The 19,606-nt window shown below is 46.7% G+C and overlaps 1 protein-coding gene across 1 annotated transcript in view; it reads left to right on the plus strand.

Moving 5' to 3' along the window:
- Window positions 1–1,036: 1,036 nt before the first annotated feature.
- The window catches only part of LOC135572742 (uncharacterized), a 20,528-nt gene continuing 1,958 nt past the window's right edge, over window positions 1,037–19,606 (plus strand). Inside the window, exons 1-4 of the mRNA XM_065021177.1 lie at window positions 1,037–1,122; window positions 5,370–5,433; window positions 9,311–9,376; window positions 19,595–19,606. The exon at window positions 19,595–19,606 is cut by the window's right edge and continues 51 nt beyond it. Of these exons, the coding sequence (XP_064877249.1) occupies window positions 1,037–1,122; window positions 5,370–5,433; window positions 9,311–9,376; window positions 19,595–19,606 (228 nt within the window). The remainder of the gene's footprint in view (window positions 1,123–5,369; window positions 5,434–9,310; window positions 9,377–19,594) is intronic.

A 19,606-nucleotide genomic window follows, 5' to 3' on the forward strand; every position in this document is an offset into this window, starting at 1 on the left:
CACAATTGGTGGCTGAATAAATACTTTTTTGCCCCACTGTACGTATATACTGTACTCTGTACCATCTACTGCATCTTGCCTATGCCGTTCTGTACCATCACTCATTCATATATCTTTATGTACATATTCTTTATCCCTTTATACTTGTGTGTATAAGGTAGTTGTTGTGGAATTGTTAGGTTAGATTACTCGTTGGTTATTACTGCATTGTTGGAACTAGAAGCACAAGCATTTCGAAACACTCGCATTAATAGCACTAATAATAATAATAATAATAATAACAATAATAATAATAATAATAATAATAATAATAATAATAATAATAATATTAATAACAATAATAATAATAATAATAATAATAATAATAATAATAATAATGATAATAATAATAATAATAATATTAATAACAATAATAATAATAATAATAATATTAATAACAATAATAATAATAATAATAATAATAATAACAATAATAATAATAATAATAATAATAATAATACCAATAATAATAATAATAATAATACCAACAACAATCGTTCATAGCCCAGTTATAATGTGTCTTCTGTTGTCTTCTTCAAGTCAAAGACGTACTGTTCTGAGTAAGAAACTATAAATCTAACTGAAGACTGTAATTTTCAAGTTGTGAAACATTCTAATTACAGTTTGTGTTCAGTGTTTGTTTACATGATGAAAAATATCACATCAATTAAAATCTGTGTTCCTGACTTTCTGTCTAGTTTCCTTTTAAACTAGATTACTCTCACTGGTCTACTGTCAACACTCTGAACAACACCTCTCCCTGGGACACTTCATCATCAATCCCTTTATGACAATAACATCACCATGAAAAAACACATTCCTCAACGCCTAACCAAAGCAACATCCTGTTATCCTGACAAGATAACAGGGAGACAGTAACAGAGGGCAGAATTGTGGTGAGAGAGAGAGGGATGCCCCACAGAGCCCAGATCACACCTCCTCTAGAGTCTGTGATAAATAGGTCAGGATTGGCATGTATGACTCACACTCACTAGTAATGTCCTCAACCCTGATGAATTATCTTGCTGGGATATCATCTCAGACTTTTGGACAGATCTCTTTAACCAACAGACCAGGGGAAAGGTAAGAGAGATGCTTGGTCATTCAGGACAGATACTTGTCTTTAACCAACAGACCAGGGGACAGGTAAGAGAGATGCTTGGTCATTCAGGACAGATACTTGTCTTTAACAAACAGACCAGGGGAAAGGTAAGAGAGATGCTTGGTCATTCAGGACAGATACTTGTCTTTAACAAACAGACCAGGGGACAGGTAAGAGAGATGCTTGGTCATTCAGGACAGATACTTGTCTTTAACAAACAGACCAGGGGACAGGTAAGAGAGATGCTTGGTCATTCAGGACAGATACTTGTCTTTAACCAACAGACCAGGGGACAGGTAAGAGAGATGCTTGGTCATTCAGGACAGATACTTGTCTTTAACAAACAGACCAGGGGAAAGGTAAGAGAGATGCTTGGTCATTCAGGACAGATCTCTTTAACCAACAGACCAGGGGACATGTAAAGAGAGATGCTTGGTCGTTCAGGACAGATACTTGTCTTTAACAAACAGACCAGGGGAAAGGTAAGAGAGATGCTTGGTCGTTCAGACAACACTAACTACACTGAACTAAAATATAAATGCAACATGCAAGAATTTCAAATATTCTACTGAGTTACAGTCCATATAAGGAAATCAGTAAATTGAAATAAATTCATTAGGATTCTATGGATTTCATGACTGGGCAGGGGCTCAGCCAGAATGAGTTTTTCACCTCAAAAGGGCTTTATTACAGACAGAAATACTCCTCAGCAGGAACAGTGGGTTAACTGCCTGTTTACGGGCAGAACAACAGATTTGTACCTTGTCAGCTCTGGGGTTTGAACTTGCAACCTTCCGGTTACTAGTCCAACACTCTAACCACTAGGCTACCCTGCCACCTCTACACTCTAACCACTAATCAAAATCAAATTTTATTTGTCACATACACATGCACATGGTTAGCAGATGTTAATGCGAGTGTAGCGAAATGCTTGTGCTTCTAGTTCCGACAATGCAGTGATAACCAACAAGTAATCTAACTAACAATTCCAAAACTACTGTCTTATACACAGTGTAAGGGGATAAGGAATATGTACATAAGGATATATGAATGAGTGATGGTACAGAGCAGCATACAGTAGATGGTATCGAGTACAGTATATACATATGAGATGAGTATGTAGACAAAGTAAACAAAGTGGCATAGTTAAAGTGGCTAGTGACATAAGGATGCAGTCGATGATCTAGAGTACAGTATATACGTATGCATATGAGATGAATAATGTAGGGTAAGTAACATTATATAAGGTAGCATTGTTTAAAGTGGCTAGTGATATATTTACATCATTTCCCATCAATTCCCATTATTAAAGTGGCTGGAGTTGGGTCAGTGTCAATGACAGTGTGTTGGCAGCAGCCACTCAATGTTAGTGGTGGCTGTTTAACAGTCTGATGGCCTTGAGATAGAAGCTGTTTTTCAGTCTCTCGGTCCCAGCTTTGATGAACCTGTACTGACCTCGCCTTCTGGATGATAGCGGGGTGAACAGGCAGTGGTTCGGGTGGTTGATGTCCTTGATGATCTTTATGGCCTTCCTGTAACATCGGGTGGTGTAGGTGTCCTGGAGGGCAGGTAGTTTGCCCCGGTGATGCGTTGTGCAGACCTCACTACCCTCTGGAGAGCCTTACGGTTGAGGGCGGAGCAGTTGCCGTACCAGGTGGTGATACAGCCCGCCAGGATGCTCTCGATTGTGCATCTGTAGAAGTTTGTGAGTGCTTTTGGTGACAAGCCGAATTTCTTCAGCCTCCTGAGGTTGAAGAGGCGCTGCTGCGCTTCTTCACGACGCTGTCAGTGTGAGTGGACCAATTCAGTTTGTCTGTGATGTGTATGCCGAGGAACTTAAACTTGCTACCCTCTCCACTACTGTTCCATCGATGTGGATAGGGGGTGTTCCCTCTGCTGTTTCCTGAAGTCCACAATCATCTCCTTAGTTTTGTTGACGTTGAGTGTGAGGTTATTTTCCTGACACCACACTCCGAGGGCCCTCACCTCCTCCCTGTAGGCCGTCTCGTCGTTGTTGGTAATCAAGCCTACCACTGTTGTGTCGTCCGCAAACTTGATGATTGAGTTGGAGGCGTGCGTGGCCACGCAGTCGTGGGTGAACAGGGAGTACAGGAGAGGGCTCAGAACGCACCCTTGTGGGGCCCCGTGTTGAGGATCAGCGGGGAGGAGATGTTGTTGCCTACCCTCACCACCTGGGGGCGGCCCGTCAGGAAGTCCAGTACCCAGTTGCACAGGGCGGGGTCGAGACCCAGGGTCTCGAGCTTGATGACGAGCTTGGAGGGTACTATGGTGTTGAATGCCGAGCTGTAGTCGATGAACAGCATTCTCACATAGGTATTCCTCTTGTCCAGGTGGGTTAGGGCAGTGTGCAGTGTGGTTGAGATTGCATCGTCTGTGGACCTATTTGGGCGGTAAGCAAATTGGAGTGGGTCTAGGGTGTCAGGTAGGGTGGAGGTGATATGGTCCTTGACTAGTCTCTCAAAGCACTTCATGATGACGGAAGTGAGTGCTACGCGGCGGTAGTCGTTTAGCTCAGTTACCTTAGCTTTCTTGGGAACAGGAACAATGGTGGCCCTCTTGAAGCATGTGGGAACAGCAGACTGGTATAGGGATTGATTGAATATGTCCGTAAACACACCGGCCAGCTGGTCTGCGCATGCTCTGAGGGCGCGGCTGGGGATGCCGTCTGGGCCTGCAGCCTTGCGAGGGTTAACACGTTTAAATGTCTTACTCACCTCGGCTGCAGTGAAGGAGAGACCGCATGTTTTCGTTGCAGGCCGTGTCAGTGGCACTGTATTGTCCTCAAAGCGGGCAAAAAAGTTATTTAGTCTGCCTGGGAGCAAGACATCCTGGTCAGTGACTGGGCTGGGTTTCTTCTTGTAGTCCGTGATTGACTGTAGACCCTGCCACTAGGCTACCCTGCCGCCTCTACACTCTAACCACTAGGCTACCTGCCCCCCCCCTACACTCTAACCACTAGGCTACCTGCCGCCTCTACACTCTAACCACTAGGCTACCTGCCGCCTCTACACTCTAACCACTAGGCTACCTGCCGCCTCTACACTCTAACCACTAGGCTACCTGCCGCCTCTACACTCTAACCACTAGGCTACCTGCCCCCCCCTACACTCTAACCACTAGGCTACCTGCCGCCTCTACACTCTAACCACTAGGCTACCTGCCACCTCTACACTCTATCCACTAGGCTACCCTGCCCCCTCTACACTCTAACCACTAGGCTACCCTGCCACCTCTACACTCTAACCACTAGGCTACCCTGCCACCTCTACACTCTAACCACTAGGCTACCCTGCCGCCTCTACACTCTAACCACTAGGCTACCCTGCCTCCTCTACACTCTAACCACTAGGCTACCTGCCTCCTCTACACTCTAACCACTAGGCTACCTGCCACCTCTACACTCTAACCACTAGGCTACCCTGCCGCCTCTACACTCTAACCACTAGGCTACCTGCCGCCTCTACACTCTAACCACTAGGCTACCTGCCGCCTCTACACTCTAACCACTAGGCTACCTGCCCCCTCTACACTCTAACCACTAGGCTACCCTGCCGCCTCTACACTCTAACCACTAGGCTACCTGCCTCCCCTACACTCTAACCACTAGGCTACCTGCCCCCTCTACACACTAACCACTAGGCTACCTGCCGCCCCGACACTCTAACCACTAGGCTACCTGCCGCCCCTACACTCTAACCACTAGGCTACCTGCCTCCTCTACACTCTAACCACTAGGCTACCTGCCCCCTCTACACTCTAACCACTAGGCTACCTGCCCCCTCTACACTCTAACCACTAGTGTACCTGCCTCCCCTACACTCTAACCACTAGGCTACCTGCCCCCTCTACACACTAACCACTAGGCTACCTGCCTCCTCTACACTCTAACCACTAGGATACCTGCCCCCTCTACACTCTAACCACTAGGCTACCCTGCCGCCTCTACACTCTAACCACTAGGCTACACTGCCGCCTCTACACTCTAACCACTAGGCTACCTGCCGCCCCTACACTCTAACCACTAGGCTACCCTGCCGCCTCTACACTCTAACCACTAGGCTACCCTGCCGCCCCCAATATGGAACATGTCTGTAATTGTTTTATTTCAGCTCTTGAAACATGGGCCTTTACGTGTTGTGTTTCTATTTCAATAAGAAACCTTAACCATTCTCCAACTCTTCCCTGTGGACACGCCCCCTCCCTGCAGGAGGAGGATGACGGGCGGGCTCATTCTAACGTTCTGTCTGCTGGGAGCAGCTTTGACTAGTTCAGTAAGTACTGTAGGAACACCTTACTGTTGAACAGAGCGGTGTAATGGAACTGAATATGTGATAACCTAAAGAACCAGTAACTTCTACAGGGATACCTTACCTAGATAATGTAATCATGTATGAGACAATGTCATCACGTATGTTATAATAAAATGGAGAATTGGCTCAACTCAAAAGTTAATAATCAAAGGTTTTTGGGTGCCGAAGGACCTCTAGTCTAGATGTTCTACTGTGGTGGACCTCTAGTATAGATGTCTACTGTGGTGGACCTCTAGTCTAGATGTTCTACTGTGGTGGACCTCTAGTCTAGATGTGTCTCTGTGGTGGACCTCTAGTCTAGATGTTCTACTGTGGTGGACCTCTAGTCTAGATGTTCTACTGTGGTGGACCTCTAGTATAGATGTCTACTGTGGTGGACCTCTAGTCTAGATGTTCCTCTGTGGTGGACCTCTAGTCTAGATGTTCCTCTGTGGTGGACCTCTAGTATAGATGTCTACTGTGTTGTCTGTGGTGGACCTCTAGTCTAGATGTTCCTCTGTGGTGGACCTCTAGTCTAGATGTTCCTCTGTGGTGGACCTCTAGTATAGATGTCTACTGTGGTGGACCTCTAGTCTAGATGTCTACTGTGTTGTCTGTGGTGGACCTCTAGTCTAGATGTTCCTCTGTGGTGGACCTCTAGTCTAGATGTTCCTCTGTGGTGGACCTCTAGTCTAGATGTTCTACTGTGGTGGACCTCTAGTCTAGATGTTCCTCTGTGGTGGACCTCTAGTCTAGATGTTCTACTGTGGTGGACCTCTAGTATAGATGTTCTACTATGGTGGACCTCTAGTCTAGATGTTCTACTGTGGTGGACCTCTAGTCTAGATGTTCTACTGTGGTGGACCTCTAGTCTAGATGTTCCTCTGTGGTGGACCTCTAGTCTAGATGTTCTACTGTGGTGGACCTCTAGTCTAGATTAGTCTCTGTGGTGGACCTCTAGTCTAGATGTTCCTCTGTGGTGGACCTCTAGTCTAGATGTTCCTCTGTGGTGGACCTCTAGTCTATATGTTCCTCTGTGGTTGACCTCTAGTCTATATGTTACTCTGTGGTGGACCTCTAGTCTAGATGTTCTACTGTGTCTACTGTGGTGGACCTCTAGTCTATATGTTCCTCTGTGGTGGACCTCTAGTCTAGATGTTCTACTGTGGTGGACCTCTATTCTAGATGTTCTACTGTGTCTACTGTGGTGGACCTCTAGTCTAGATGTTCTACTGTGGTGGACCTCTAGTCTAGATGTTCTACTGTGGTGTACCTCTAGTCTATATGTTCTACTGTGGTGGACCTCTAGTCTATATGTTCTACTGTGGTGGACCTCTAGTCTAGATGTTCTACTGTGTCTACTGTGGTGGACCTCTAGTCTATATGTTCCTCTGTGGTGGACCTCTAGTCTAGATGTTCTACTGTGGTGGACCTCTAGTCTAGATGTGTCTCTGTGGTGGACCTCTAGTATAGATGTCTACTGTGTTGTCTGTGGTGGACCTCTAGTCTAGATGTTCCTCTGTGGTGGACCTCTAGTCTAGATGTTCCTCTGTGGTGGACCTCTAGTATAGATGTCTACTGTGGTGGACCTCTAGTCTAGATGTCTACTGTGTTGTCTGTGGTGGACCTCTAGTCTAGATGTTCCTCTGTGGTGGACCTCTAGTCTAGATGTTCCTCTGTGGTGGACCTCTAGTCTAGATGTTCCTCTGTGGTGGACCTCTAGTCTAGATGTTCTACTGTGGTGGACCTCTAGTCTAGATGTTCTACTGTGGTGGACCTCTAGTCTAGATGTTCCTCTGTGGTGGACCTCTAGTCTAGATGTTCTACTGTGGTGGACCTCTAGTATAGATGTTCTACTATGGTGGACCTCTAGTCTAGATGTTCTACTGTGGTGGACCTCTAGTCTAGATGTTCTACTGTGGTGGACCTCTAGTCTAGATGTTCTACTGTGGTGGACCTCTAGTCTAGATGTTCTACTGTGGTGGACCTCTAGTCTAGATGTTCCTCTGTGGTGGACCTCTAGTCTAGATGTTCTACTGTGGTGGACCTCTAGTCTAGATTAGTCTCTGTGGTGGACCTCTAGTCTAGATGTTCCTCTGTGGTGGACCTCTAGTCTAGATGTGTCTCTGTGGTGGACCTCTAGTATAGACGTTCTACTGTGGTGGACCTCTAGTATAGATGTCTACTGTGGTGGACCTCTAGTATAGATGTTCTACTGTGGTGGACCTCTAGTCTAGATGTGTCTCTGTGGTGGACCTCTAGTCTAGATGTTCCTCTTTGGTGGACCTCTAGTCTAGATGTGTCTCTGTGGTGGACCTCTAGTCTAGATGTTCTACTGTGGTGGACCTCTAGTATAGATGTCTACTGTGGTGGACCTCTAGTCTAGATGTTCCTCTGTGGTGGACCTCTAGTCTAGATGTTCCTCTGTGGTGGACCTCTAGTATAGATGTCTACTGTGTTGTCTGTGGTGGACCTCTAGTCTAGATGTTCCTCTGTGGTGGACCTCTAGTCTAGATGTTCCTCTGTGGTGGACCTCTAGTATAGATGTCTACTGTGGTGGACCTCTAGTCTAGATGTTCCTCTGTGGTGGACCTCTAGTCTAGATGTTCTACTGTGGTGGACCTCTAGTCTATATGTTCCTCTGTGGTGGACCTCTAGTCTAGATGTTCTACTGTGGTGGACCTCTAGTATAGATGTCTACTGTGGTGGACCTCTAGTCTAGATGTTCTACTGTGGTGGACCTCTAGTCTAGATTAGTCTCTGTGGTGGACCTCTAGTCTAGATGTTCCTCTGTGGTGGACCTCTAGTCTAGATGTGTCTCTGTGGTGGACCTCTAGTATAGATGTTCCTCTGTGGTGGACCTCTAGTATAGATGTCTACTGTGGTGGACCTCTAGTCTAGATGTTCCTCTGTGGTGGACCTCTAGTATAGATGTTCTACTGTGGTGGACCTCTAGTCTATATGTTCCTCTGTGGTGGACCTCTAGTCTAGATGTTCTACTGTGGTGGACCTCTAGTATAGATGTCTACTGTGGTGGACCTCTAGTCTAGATGTCTACAGTGGTGGACCTCTACTCTAGATGTTCTACAGTGGTGGACCTCTAGTCTAGATGTTCTACTGTGGTGGACCTCTAGTCTAGATGTTCTACTGTGGTGGACCTCTAGTCTATATGTTCTACTGTGGTGGACCTCTAGTCTAGATGTTCTACTGTGGTGGACCTCTAGTCTATATGTTCTACTGTGGTGGACCTCTAGTCTAGATGTTCTACTGTGGTGGACCTCTAGTCTATATGTTCCTCTGTGGTGGACCTCTAGTCTAGATGTTCTACTGTGGTGGACCTCTAGTATAGATGTCTACTGTGGTGGACCTCTAGTCTAGATGTCTACAGTGGTGGACCTCTACTCTAGATGTTCTACAGTGGTGGACCTCTAGTCTAGATGTTCTACTGTGGTGGACCTCTAGTCTAGATGTTCTACTGTGGTGGACCTCTAGTCTATATGTTCTACTGTGGTGGACCTCTAGTCTATATGTTCTACTGTGGTGGACATCTAGTCTAGATGTTCTACTGTGGTGGACCTCTAGTCTAGATGTTCTACTGTGGTGGACCTCTAGTCTAGATGTTCTACTGTGGTGGAACAGTATACTTTAATGAAATGTATTGTTATTCTGAGTTTGGATGTTTCAGCCTCACACAGAGAGATGGTGTCTTTCCTATCTGTCCTTCTATACACCGTTCATTATGCCTGGTATTAATGGTACTTGGGCATCAGGTGAACATTGAGTATTTATTTTACCTTTAATTTAATCAGATTTAAACGTTGAGAACAGTTTGTTTTACAATAACGACCTGATTTTACAGGTCCCTCAGTACGATGTCACGGATGAGCTCAGGCATAATGATGAGCTACCCCCACAGAGAGAGATGGTGAGTTTCACCAGTCCATAGTCTACATGTCCCCTCCCCTGATGGTGAGTTTCACCAGTCCATAGTCTACATGTTCCTCCCTCCCCTGATGGTGAGTTTCACCAGTCCATATTCTACATGTTCCCTCCCCTGATGGTGAGTTTCACCAGTCCATATTCTACATGTTCCCTCCCCTGATGGTGAGTTTCACCAGTCCATATTCTACATGTTCCCTCCCTCCCCTGATGGTGAGTTTCACCAGTCCATATTCTACATGTTCCCTCCCCTGATGGTGAGTTTCAACAGTCCATATTCTACATGTTCCCTCCCTCCCCTGATGGTGAGTTTCACCAGTCCTTATTCTACATGTTCCCTCCCTCCCCTGATGGTGAGATTCACCAGTCCATATTCTACATGTTCCCTCCCTCCCCTGATGGTGAGTTTCACCAGTCCATATTCTACATGTTCCCTCCCCTGATGGTGAGTTTCACCAGTCCATATTCTAAATGTTCCCTCCCTCCCCTGATGGTGAGTTTCACCAGTCCATATTCTACATGTTCCCTCCCTCCCCTGATGGTGAGTTTCACCAGTCCATATTCTACATGTTCCCTCCCCTGATGGTGAGTTTCACCAGTCCATATTCTACATGTTCCCTCCCCTGATGGTGAGTTTCACCAGTCCATATTCTACATGTTCCCTCCCCTGATGGTGAGTTTCACCAGTCCATATTCTACATGTTCCCTCCCTCCCCTGATGGTGAGTTTCACCAGTCCATATTCTACATGTTCCCTCCCCTGATGGTGAGTTTCACCAGTCCATATTCTACATGTTCCCTCCCTGATGGTGAGTTTCACCAGTCCATATTCTACATGTTCCCTCCCCTGATGGTGAGTTTCACCAGTCCATATTCTACATGTTCCCTCCCTGATGGTGAGTTTCACCAGTCCATATTCTACATGTTCCCTCCCTGATGGTGAGTTTCACCAGTCCATAGTCTACATGTTCCCTCCTGATGGTGAGTTTCACCAGTCCATATTCTACATGTTCCCTCCCCTGATGGTGAGTTTCACCAGTCCATATTCTACATGTTCCCTCCCCTGATGGTGAGTTTCACCAGTCCATATTCTACATGTTCCCTCCCTCCCCTGATGGTGAGTTTCACCAGTCCATATTCTACATGTTCCCTCCCCTGATGGTGAGTTTCACCAGTCCATATTCTACATGTCCCCTCCCTCCCCTGATGGTGAGTTTCACCAGTCCATAGTCTACATGTTCCCTCCCCTGATGGTGAGTTTCACCAGTCCATATTCTACATGTCCCCTCCCTCCCCTGATGGTGAGTTTCACCAGGTCATATTCTACATGTTCCCTCCCCTGATGGTGAGTTTCACCAGTCCATATTCTACATGTTCCCTCCCCTGATGGTGAGTTTCACCAGTCCATATTCTACATGTTCCCTCCCTCCCCTGATGGGGAGTTTCACCAGTCCATATTCTACATGTACCCTCCCTCCCCTGATGGTGAGTTTCACCAGTCCATATTCTACATGTTCCCTCCCCTGATGGTGAGTTTCACCAGTCCATATTCTACATGTTCCCTCCCCTGATGGTGAGTTTCACCAGTCCATATTCTACATGTTCCCTCCCTTCCCTGATGGTGAGTTTCACCAGTCCATATTCTACATGTTCCCCCTCCCCTGATGGTGAGTTTCACCAGTCCATATTCTACATGTTCCTCCCCTGATGGTGAGTTTCACCAGTCCATATTCTACATGTTCCCTCCCTGATGGTGAGTTTCACCAGTCCATATTCTACATGTTCCCTCCCTGATGGTGAGTTTCACCAGTCCATATTCTACATGTTCCCTCCCCTGATGGTGAGTTTCACCAGTCCATATTCTACATGTTCCCTCCCTGATGGTGAGTTTCACCAGTCCATATTCTACATGTTCCTCTCCCTGATGGTGAGTTTCACCAGTCCATAGTCTACATGTTCCCTCCCCTGATGGTGAGTTTCACCAGTCCATATTCTACATGTTCCCTCCCCTGATGGTGAGTTTCACCAGTCCATATTCTACATGTTCCCTCCCCTGATGGTGAGTTTCACCAGTCCATATTCTACATGTTCCCTCCCTCCCCTGATGGTGAGTTTCACCAGTCCATATTCTACATGTTCCCTCCCCTGATGGTGAGTTTCACCAGTCCATATTCTACATGTCCCCTCCCTCCCTGATGGTGAGTTTCACCAGTCCATAGTCTACATGTTCCCTCCCCTGATGGTGAGTTTCACCAGTCCATATTCTACATGTCCCCTCCCTCCCCTGATGGTGAGTTTCACCAGGTCATATTCTACATGTTCCCTCCCCTGATGGTGAGTTTCACCAGTCCATATTCTACATGTTCCCTCCCCTGATGGTGAGTTTCACCAGTCCATATTCTACATGTTCCCTCCCTCCCCTGATGGGGAGTTTCACCAGTCCATATTCTATGTCCCTCCCTCCCCTGATGTTTACAGTCCTCCCTCCCCTGATGGTGAGTTTCACCAGTCCATATTCTACATGTTCCCTCCCCTGATGGTGAGTTTCACCAGTCCATATTCTACATGTTCCCTCCCCTGATGGTGAGTTTCACCAGTCCATATTCTACATGTTCCCTCCCTCCCCTGATGGTGAGTTTCACCAGTCCATATTCTACATGTTCCCTCCCCTGATGGTGATGTTCCCTCCCTCCCCTGATGGTGAGTTTCACCAGTCCATATTCTACATGTTCCCTCCCCTGATGGTGAGTTTCACCAGTCCATATTCTACATGTTCCTCCCTGATGGTGAGTTTCACCAGTCCATATTCTACATGTTCCCTCCCCTGATGGTGAGTTTCACCAGTCCATATTCTACATGTTCCCTCCCCTGATGGTGAGTTTCACCAGTCCATATTCTACATGTTCCCTCCCCTGATGGTGAGTTTCACCAGTCCATATTCTACATGTTCCCTCCCCTGATGGTGAGTTTCACCAGTCCATAGTCTACATGTTCCCTCCCCTGATGGTGAGTTTCACCAGTCCATATTCTACATGTTCCCTCCCCTGATGGTGAGTTTCACCAGTCCATATTCTACATGTTCCCTCCCCTGATGGTGAGTTTCACCAGTCCATATTCTACATGTTCCCTCCCTCCCCTGATGGTGAGTTTCACCAGTCCATATTCTACATGTTCCCTCCCTGATGGTGAGTTTCACCAGTCCATATTCTACATGTTCCCTCCCTCCCCTGATGGTGAGTTTCACCAGTCCATAGTCTACATGTTCCCTCCCCTGATGGTGAGTTTCACCAGTCCATATTCTACATGTTCCCTCCCTCCCCTGATGGTGAGTTTCACCAGTCCATAGTCTACATGTTCCCTCCCCTGATGGTGAGTTTCACCAGTCCATATTCTACATGTTCCCTCCCCTGATGGTGAGTTTCACCAGTCCATAGTCTACATGTTCCCTCCCTCCCCCGATGGTGAGTTTCACCAGTCCATATTCTACATGTCCCTCCCCTGATGGTGAGTTTCACCAGTCCATATTCTACATGTTCCCTCCCTCCCCTGATGGTGAGTTTCACCAGTCCATATTCTACATGTTCCCTCCCCTGATGGTGAGTTTCACCAGTCCATATTCTACATGTTCCCTCCCCTGATGGTGAGTTTCACCAGTCCATATTCTACATGTTCCCTCCCCTGATGGTGAGTTTCACCAGTCCATATTCTACATGTTCCCTCCCTTCCCTGATGGTGAGTTTCACCAGTCCATATTCTACATGTTCCCTCCCCTGATGGTGAGTTTCACCAGTCCATATTCTACATGTTCCCTCCCTCCCCTGATGGTGAGTTTCACCAGTCCATATTCTACATGTTCCCTCCCTCCCCTGATGGTGAGTTTCACCAGTCCATATTCTACATGTTCCCTCCCCTGATGGTGAGTTTCACCAGTCCATACTCTACATGTTCCCTCCCCCGATGGTGAGTTTCACCAGTCCATATTCTACATGTCCCCTCCCTCCCCCGATGGTGAGTTTCACCAGTCCATATTCTACATGTTCCCTCCCTCCCCTGATGGTGAGTTTCACCAGTCCATAGTCTACATGTTCCCTCCCCTGATGGTGAGTTTCACCAGTCCATATTCTACATGTTCCCTCCCCTGATGGTGAGTTTCACCAGTCCATATTCTACATGTTCCCTCCCCTGATGGTGAGTTTCACCAGTCCATATTCTACATGTTCCCTCCCCTGATGGTGAGTTTCACCAGTCCATATTCTACATGTTCCCTCCCTCCCCTGATGGTGAGTTTCACCAGTCCATATTCTACATGTTCCCTCCCCTGATGGTGAGTTTCACCAGTCCATATTCTACATGTTCCCTCCCTCCCCTGATGGTGAGTTTCACCAGTCCATAGTCTACATGTTCCCTCCCTGATGGTGAGTTTCACCAGTCCATATTCTACATGTCCCTCCTGATCACTCCCCCTGATGGTTCCCTCCCCCTGAGTTTCACCAGTCCATAGTCTACATGTTCCCTCCCCTGATGGTGAGTTTCACCAGTCCATATTCCCTCCCTCCCCATGTCCCTCCCTCCCCTGATGGTGAGTTTCACCAGTCCATATTCTACATGTTCCTCCCTCCCTGATGGTGAGTTTCACCAGTCCATATTCTACATGTTCCCTCCCTCCCCTGATGGTGAGTTTCACCAGTCCATATTCTACATGTTCCCTCCCCTGATGGTGAGTTTCACCAGTCCATATTCTACATGTTCCCTCCCTCCCCTGATGGTGAGTTTCACCAGTCCATATTCTACATGTTCCCTCCCTGATGGTGAGTTTCACCAGTCCATATTCTACATGTTCCCTCCCTCCCTGATGGTGAGTTTCACCAGTCCATATTCTACATGTTCCCTCCCTGATGGTGAGTTTCACCAGTCCATATTCTACATGTTCCTCCCTCCCCCTGATGGTGAGTTTCACCAGTCCATATTCTACATGTTCCCCCTGATGGTGAGTTTCACCAGTCCATATTCTACATGTTCCCTCCCCTGATGGTGAGTTTCACCAGTCCATATTCTACATGTTCCCTCCCTCCCCTGATGGTGAGTTTCACCAGTCCATAGTCTACATGTTCCCTCCCCTGATGGTGAGTTTCACCAGTCCATATTCTACATGTTCCCTCCCCTGATGGTGAGTTTCACCAGTCCATATTCTACATGTTCCCTCCCCTGATGGTGAGTTTCACCAGTCCATATTCTACATGTTCCCTCCCCCGATGGTGAGTTTCACCAGTCCATATTCTACATGTCCCCTCCCTCCCCCGATGGTGAGTTTCACCAGTCCATATTCTACATGTTCCCTCCCTCCCCTGATGGTGAGTTTCACCAGTCCATAGTCTACATGTTCCCTCCCCTGATGGTGAGTTTCACCAGTCCATATTCTACATGTTCCCTCCCCTGATGGTGAGTTTCACCAGTCCATATTCTACATGTTCCCTCCCCTGATGGTGAGTTTCACCAGTCCATATTCTACATGTTCCCTCCCCCGATGGTGAGTTTCACCAGTCCATATTCTACATGTTCCCTCCCTCCCCTGATGGTGAGTTTCACCAGTCCATAGTCTACATGTTCCCTCCCTCCCCTGATGGTGAGTTTCACCAGTCCATATTCTACATGTTCCCTCCCCTGATGGTGAGTTTCACCAGTCCATATTCTACATGTTCCCTCCCCTGATGGTGAGTTTCACCAGTCCATATTCTACATGTTCCCTCCCCTGATGGTGAGTTTCACCAGTCCATATTCTACATGTTCCCTCCCCTGATGGTGAGTTTCACCAGTCCATAGTCTACATGTTCCCTCCCCTGATGGTGAGTTTCACCAGTCCATATTCTACATGTTCCCTCCCCTGATGGTGAGTTTCACCAGTCCATATTCTACATGTTCCCCCTCCCTGATGGTGAGTTTCACCAGTCCATATTCTACATGTTCCCTCCCTCCCCTGATGGTGAGTTTCACCAGTCCATATTCTATGTTCCCTCCCCATGTTCCCTCCCTGATGGTGAGTTTCACCAGTCCATATTCTACATGTTCCTCCCTCCCCTGATGGTGAGTTTCACCAGTCCATAGTCTACATGTTCCCTCCCCTGATGGTGAGTTTCACCAGTCCATATTCTACATGTCCCCATGTTCCTCCCCCTGATGGTGAGTTTCACCAGTCCATATTCTACATGTTCCTCCCTCCCCTGATGGTGAGTTTCACCAGTCCATAGTCCCTCCCCATGTTCCCTCCTGATGGTGAGTTTCACCAGTCCATATTCTACATGTTCCCTCCCCTGATGGTGAGTTTCACCAGTCCATATTCTACATGTTCCCTCCCTGATGGTGAGTTTCACCAGTCCATATTCTACATGTTCCCTCCCTGATGGTGAGTTTCACCCAGTCCATATTCTACATGTTCCCTCCCCGATGGTGAGTTTCACCAGTCCATATTCTACATGTTCCCTCCCTCCCCCCTGATGGTGAGTTTCACCAGTCCATAGTCTACATGTTCCCTCCCTCCCTGATGGTGAGTTTCACCAGTCCATATTCTACATGTTCCCTCCCCTGATGGTGAGTTTCACCAGTCCATATTCTACATGTTCCCTCCCCTGATGGTGAGTTTCACCAGTCCATATTCTACATGTTCCCTCCCCTGATGGTGAGTTTCACCAGTCCATATTCTACATGTTCCCTCCCTGATGGTGAGTTTCACCAGTCCATATTCTACATGTTCCCTCCCCTGATGGTGAGTTTCACCAGTCCATATTCTACATGTTCCTCCCCCCTGATGGTGAGTTTCACCAGTCCATAGTCTACATGTTCCCTCCCCTGATGGTGAGTTTCACCAGTCCATATTCTACATGTTCCCTCCCCTGATGGTGAGTTTCACCAGTCCATATTCTACATGTTCCCTCCCTGATGGTGAGTTTCACCAGTCCATATTCTACATGTTCCCTCCTGATGGTGAGTTTCACCAGTCCATATTCTACATGTCCCCTCCCTCCCCATGTTCCCCCGATGGTGAGTTTCACCAGTCCATATTCTACATGTCCCCTCCCTCCCCCGATGGTGAGTTTCACCAGTCCATATTCTACATGTTCCCTCCCTCCCCTGATGGTGAGTTTCACCAGTCCATATTCTACATGTTCCCTCCCCTGATGGTGAGTTTCACCAGTCCATATTCTACATGTTCCCTCCCCCGATGGTGAGTTTCACCAGTCCATATTCTACATGTTCCCTCCCTCCCCTGATGGTGAGTTTCACCAGTCCATAGTCTACATGTTCCCTCCCTCCCCTGATGGTGAGTTTCTCCAGTCCATATTCTACATGTCCCCTCCCCTGATGGTGAGTTTCACCAGTCCATATTCTACATGTCCCCTCCCCTGATGGTGAGTTTCACCAGTCCATAGTCTACATGTTCCCTCCCTCCCCTGATGGTGAGTTTCTCCAGTCCATATTCTACATGTTCCCTCCCCTGATGGTGAGTTTCACCAGTCCATATTCTACATGTCCCTCCCCTGATGGTGAGTTTCACCAGTCCATATTCTACATGTTCCCTCCCCTGATGGCGAGTTTCACCAGTCCATATTCTACATGTTCCCTCCCTCCCCTGATGGTGAGTTTCACCAGTCCATATTCTACATGTTCCCTCCCCTGATGGTGAGTTTCACCAGTCCATATCCTACATGTTCCCTCCCTCCCCTGATGGTGAGTTTCACCAGTCCATATTCTACATGTTCCCTCCCTCCCCTGATGGTGAGTTTCACCAGTCCATATTCTACATGTTCCCTCCCCTGATGGTGAGTTTCACCAGTCCATAGTCTACAAGTTCCCTCCCCTGATGGTGAGTTTCACCAGTCCATATTCTACATGTTCCCTCCCTCCCCTGATGGTGAGTTTCACCAGTCCATATTCTACATGTTCCCTCCCTCCCCTGATGGTGAGTTTCACCAGTCCATAGTCTACATGTTCCCTCCCCTGATGGTGAGTTTCACCAGTCCATATTCTACATGTTCCCTCCCCTGATGGTGAGTTTCACCAGTCCATATTCTACATGTCCCCTCCCTCCCCTGATGGTGAGTTTCACCAGTCCATATTCTACATGTTCCCTCCCTCCCCTGATGGTGAGTTTCACCAGTCCATATTCTACATGTTCCCTCCCCTGATGGTGAGTTTCACCAGTCCATATTCTACATGTTCCCTCCCCTGATGGTGAGTTTCACCAGTCCATATTCTACATGTTCCCTCCCTCCCCTGATGGTGAGTTTCACCAGTCCATATTCTACATGTTCCCTCCCCTGATGGTAAGTTTCACCAGTCCATATCCTACATGTTCCCTCCCTCCCCTGATGGTGAGTTTCACCAGTCCATATTCTACATGTTCCCTCCCCTGATGGTGAGTTTCACCAGTCCATATTCTACATGTTCCCTCCCTCCCCTGATGGTGAGTTTCACCAGTCCATATTCTACATGTTCCCTCCCCTGATGGTGAGTTTCACCAGTCCATATTCTACATGTTCCCTCCCTCCCCTGATGGTGAGTTTCACCAGTCCATATTCTGCATGTTCCCTCCCTCCCCTATACTCTAGTTAAGTGCAGCAAATATAGACCTTGTGTAAAGGACATTACCCTGCTTGCTTAGCGAGTACCACTTCCTCCCCGCGAACTCAGGACCTCAGCCTTGCTAGCGCAGGTGACCGCCCTCCTGAAGCGTCTTACCAGTCAGCGAGTCAGACAAGTGGCGCCACTTCAGACTGAGAAGTACGTCTCCACACATCCCCCATGTGATACACTAGGAGCTGCAGCTTTCTCAAAACAATACCTGCACGTTAACATGATAGTGTGTCGCAGTTGAAAAATTAACTACTTCTCCTAGTTTTTTAAGGAAAAAATATACTATTGAAAATGCCTAACCACTTGTATGATCTAGTAGCATACACATCAACCAGATAGACATACCCAACACGCCACTATGGGTTTCTTTACTTTACCCAAACCAAAAACAGATTTAATGTGTTGCTCAGTTACGTATAGACCTCTTTCTGTTATATATAGACCCCTTTCTGTTATATAGACCCCTTTCTGTTATATAGACCTCTTTCTGTTATATATAAACCCCTTTCTGTTATATATAGACCTCTTTCTGTTATATATAGACCCCTTTCTGTTATATAAACCCCTTTCTGTTATATAGACCCCTTTCTGTTATATATAGACCCCTTTCTGTTATATACAGACCCCTTTCTGTTATATATAGACCTCTTTCTGTTATATATAGACCCCTTTCTGCTATGTATAGACCCCTTTCTGTTATATATAAACCCCTTTCTGTTATGTATAGACCTCTTTCTGTTATATAGACCTCTTTCTGTTATATATAGACCCCTTTCTGTTATATAGACCCCTCTCTGTTATACAGACCCCTTTCTGTTATATATAAACCCCTTTCTGTTATATAGACCCCTTTCTGTTATATATAGACCCCTTTCTGTTATATACAGACCCCTTTCTGTTATATATAGACCTCTTTCTGTTATATATAGACCCCTTTCTGCTATGTATAGACCCCTTTCTGTTATATATAAACCCCTTTCTGTTATACAGACCCCTTTCTGTTATATATAGACCCCTTTCTGTTATATAGACCCCTTTCTGTTATATAAACCCCTTTCTTTTATATATAAACCCCTTTCTGTTATATACAGACCCCTTTCTGTTATATATAAACCCCTTTCTGTTATTCTTTCATAAACTAATATAAACACAACGTAACAATATATTTACCGGCTCTGATAATAATATTCTCTCACATATGGTCCTTGGACACTCGTCTCCCTAGAAACAATTGTTTCAGAAATGCGATTCTATTCCCGTGTACATGACTTGAGGATCTGCATTCCTTAACGGTTATAGAGAAGAGAACGTCAGAACATCAAAACAACACCATTTTAGTTTCATTAGGAAAACATAAACTCTAACTCCTCGTCTTAACATAAAATAACCAAAGATATTCGTGTGTGTGTGTGTGTGTGTGTGTGTGTGTGTGTGTGTGTGTGTGTGTGTGTGTGTGTGTGTGTGTGTGTGTGTGTGTGTGTGTGTGTGTGTGTGTGTGTGTGTGTGTGTGTGTGTGTGTGTGTGTGTGTGTGTGTGTGTGTGTGTGTGTGTGTGTGTGTGTGTGTGTGTTGAACCAGGTTCCTCAGGTG

Source organism: Oncorhynchus nerka, linkage group LG8 (assembly GCF_034236695.1).
Source record: "Oncorhynchus nerka isolate Pitt River linkage group LG8, Oner_Uvic_2.0, whole genome shotgun sequence".
Taxonomy (NCBI): Eukaryota; Metazoa; Chordata; class Actinopteri; order Salmoniformes; family Salmonidae; genus Oncorhynchus; species Oncorhynchus nerka.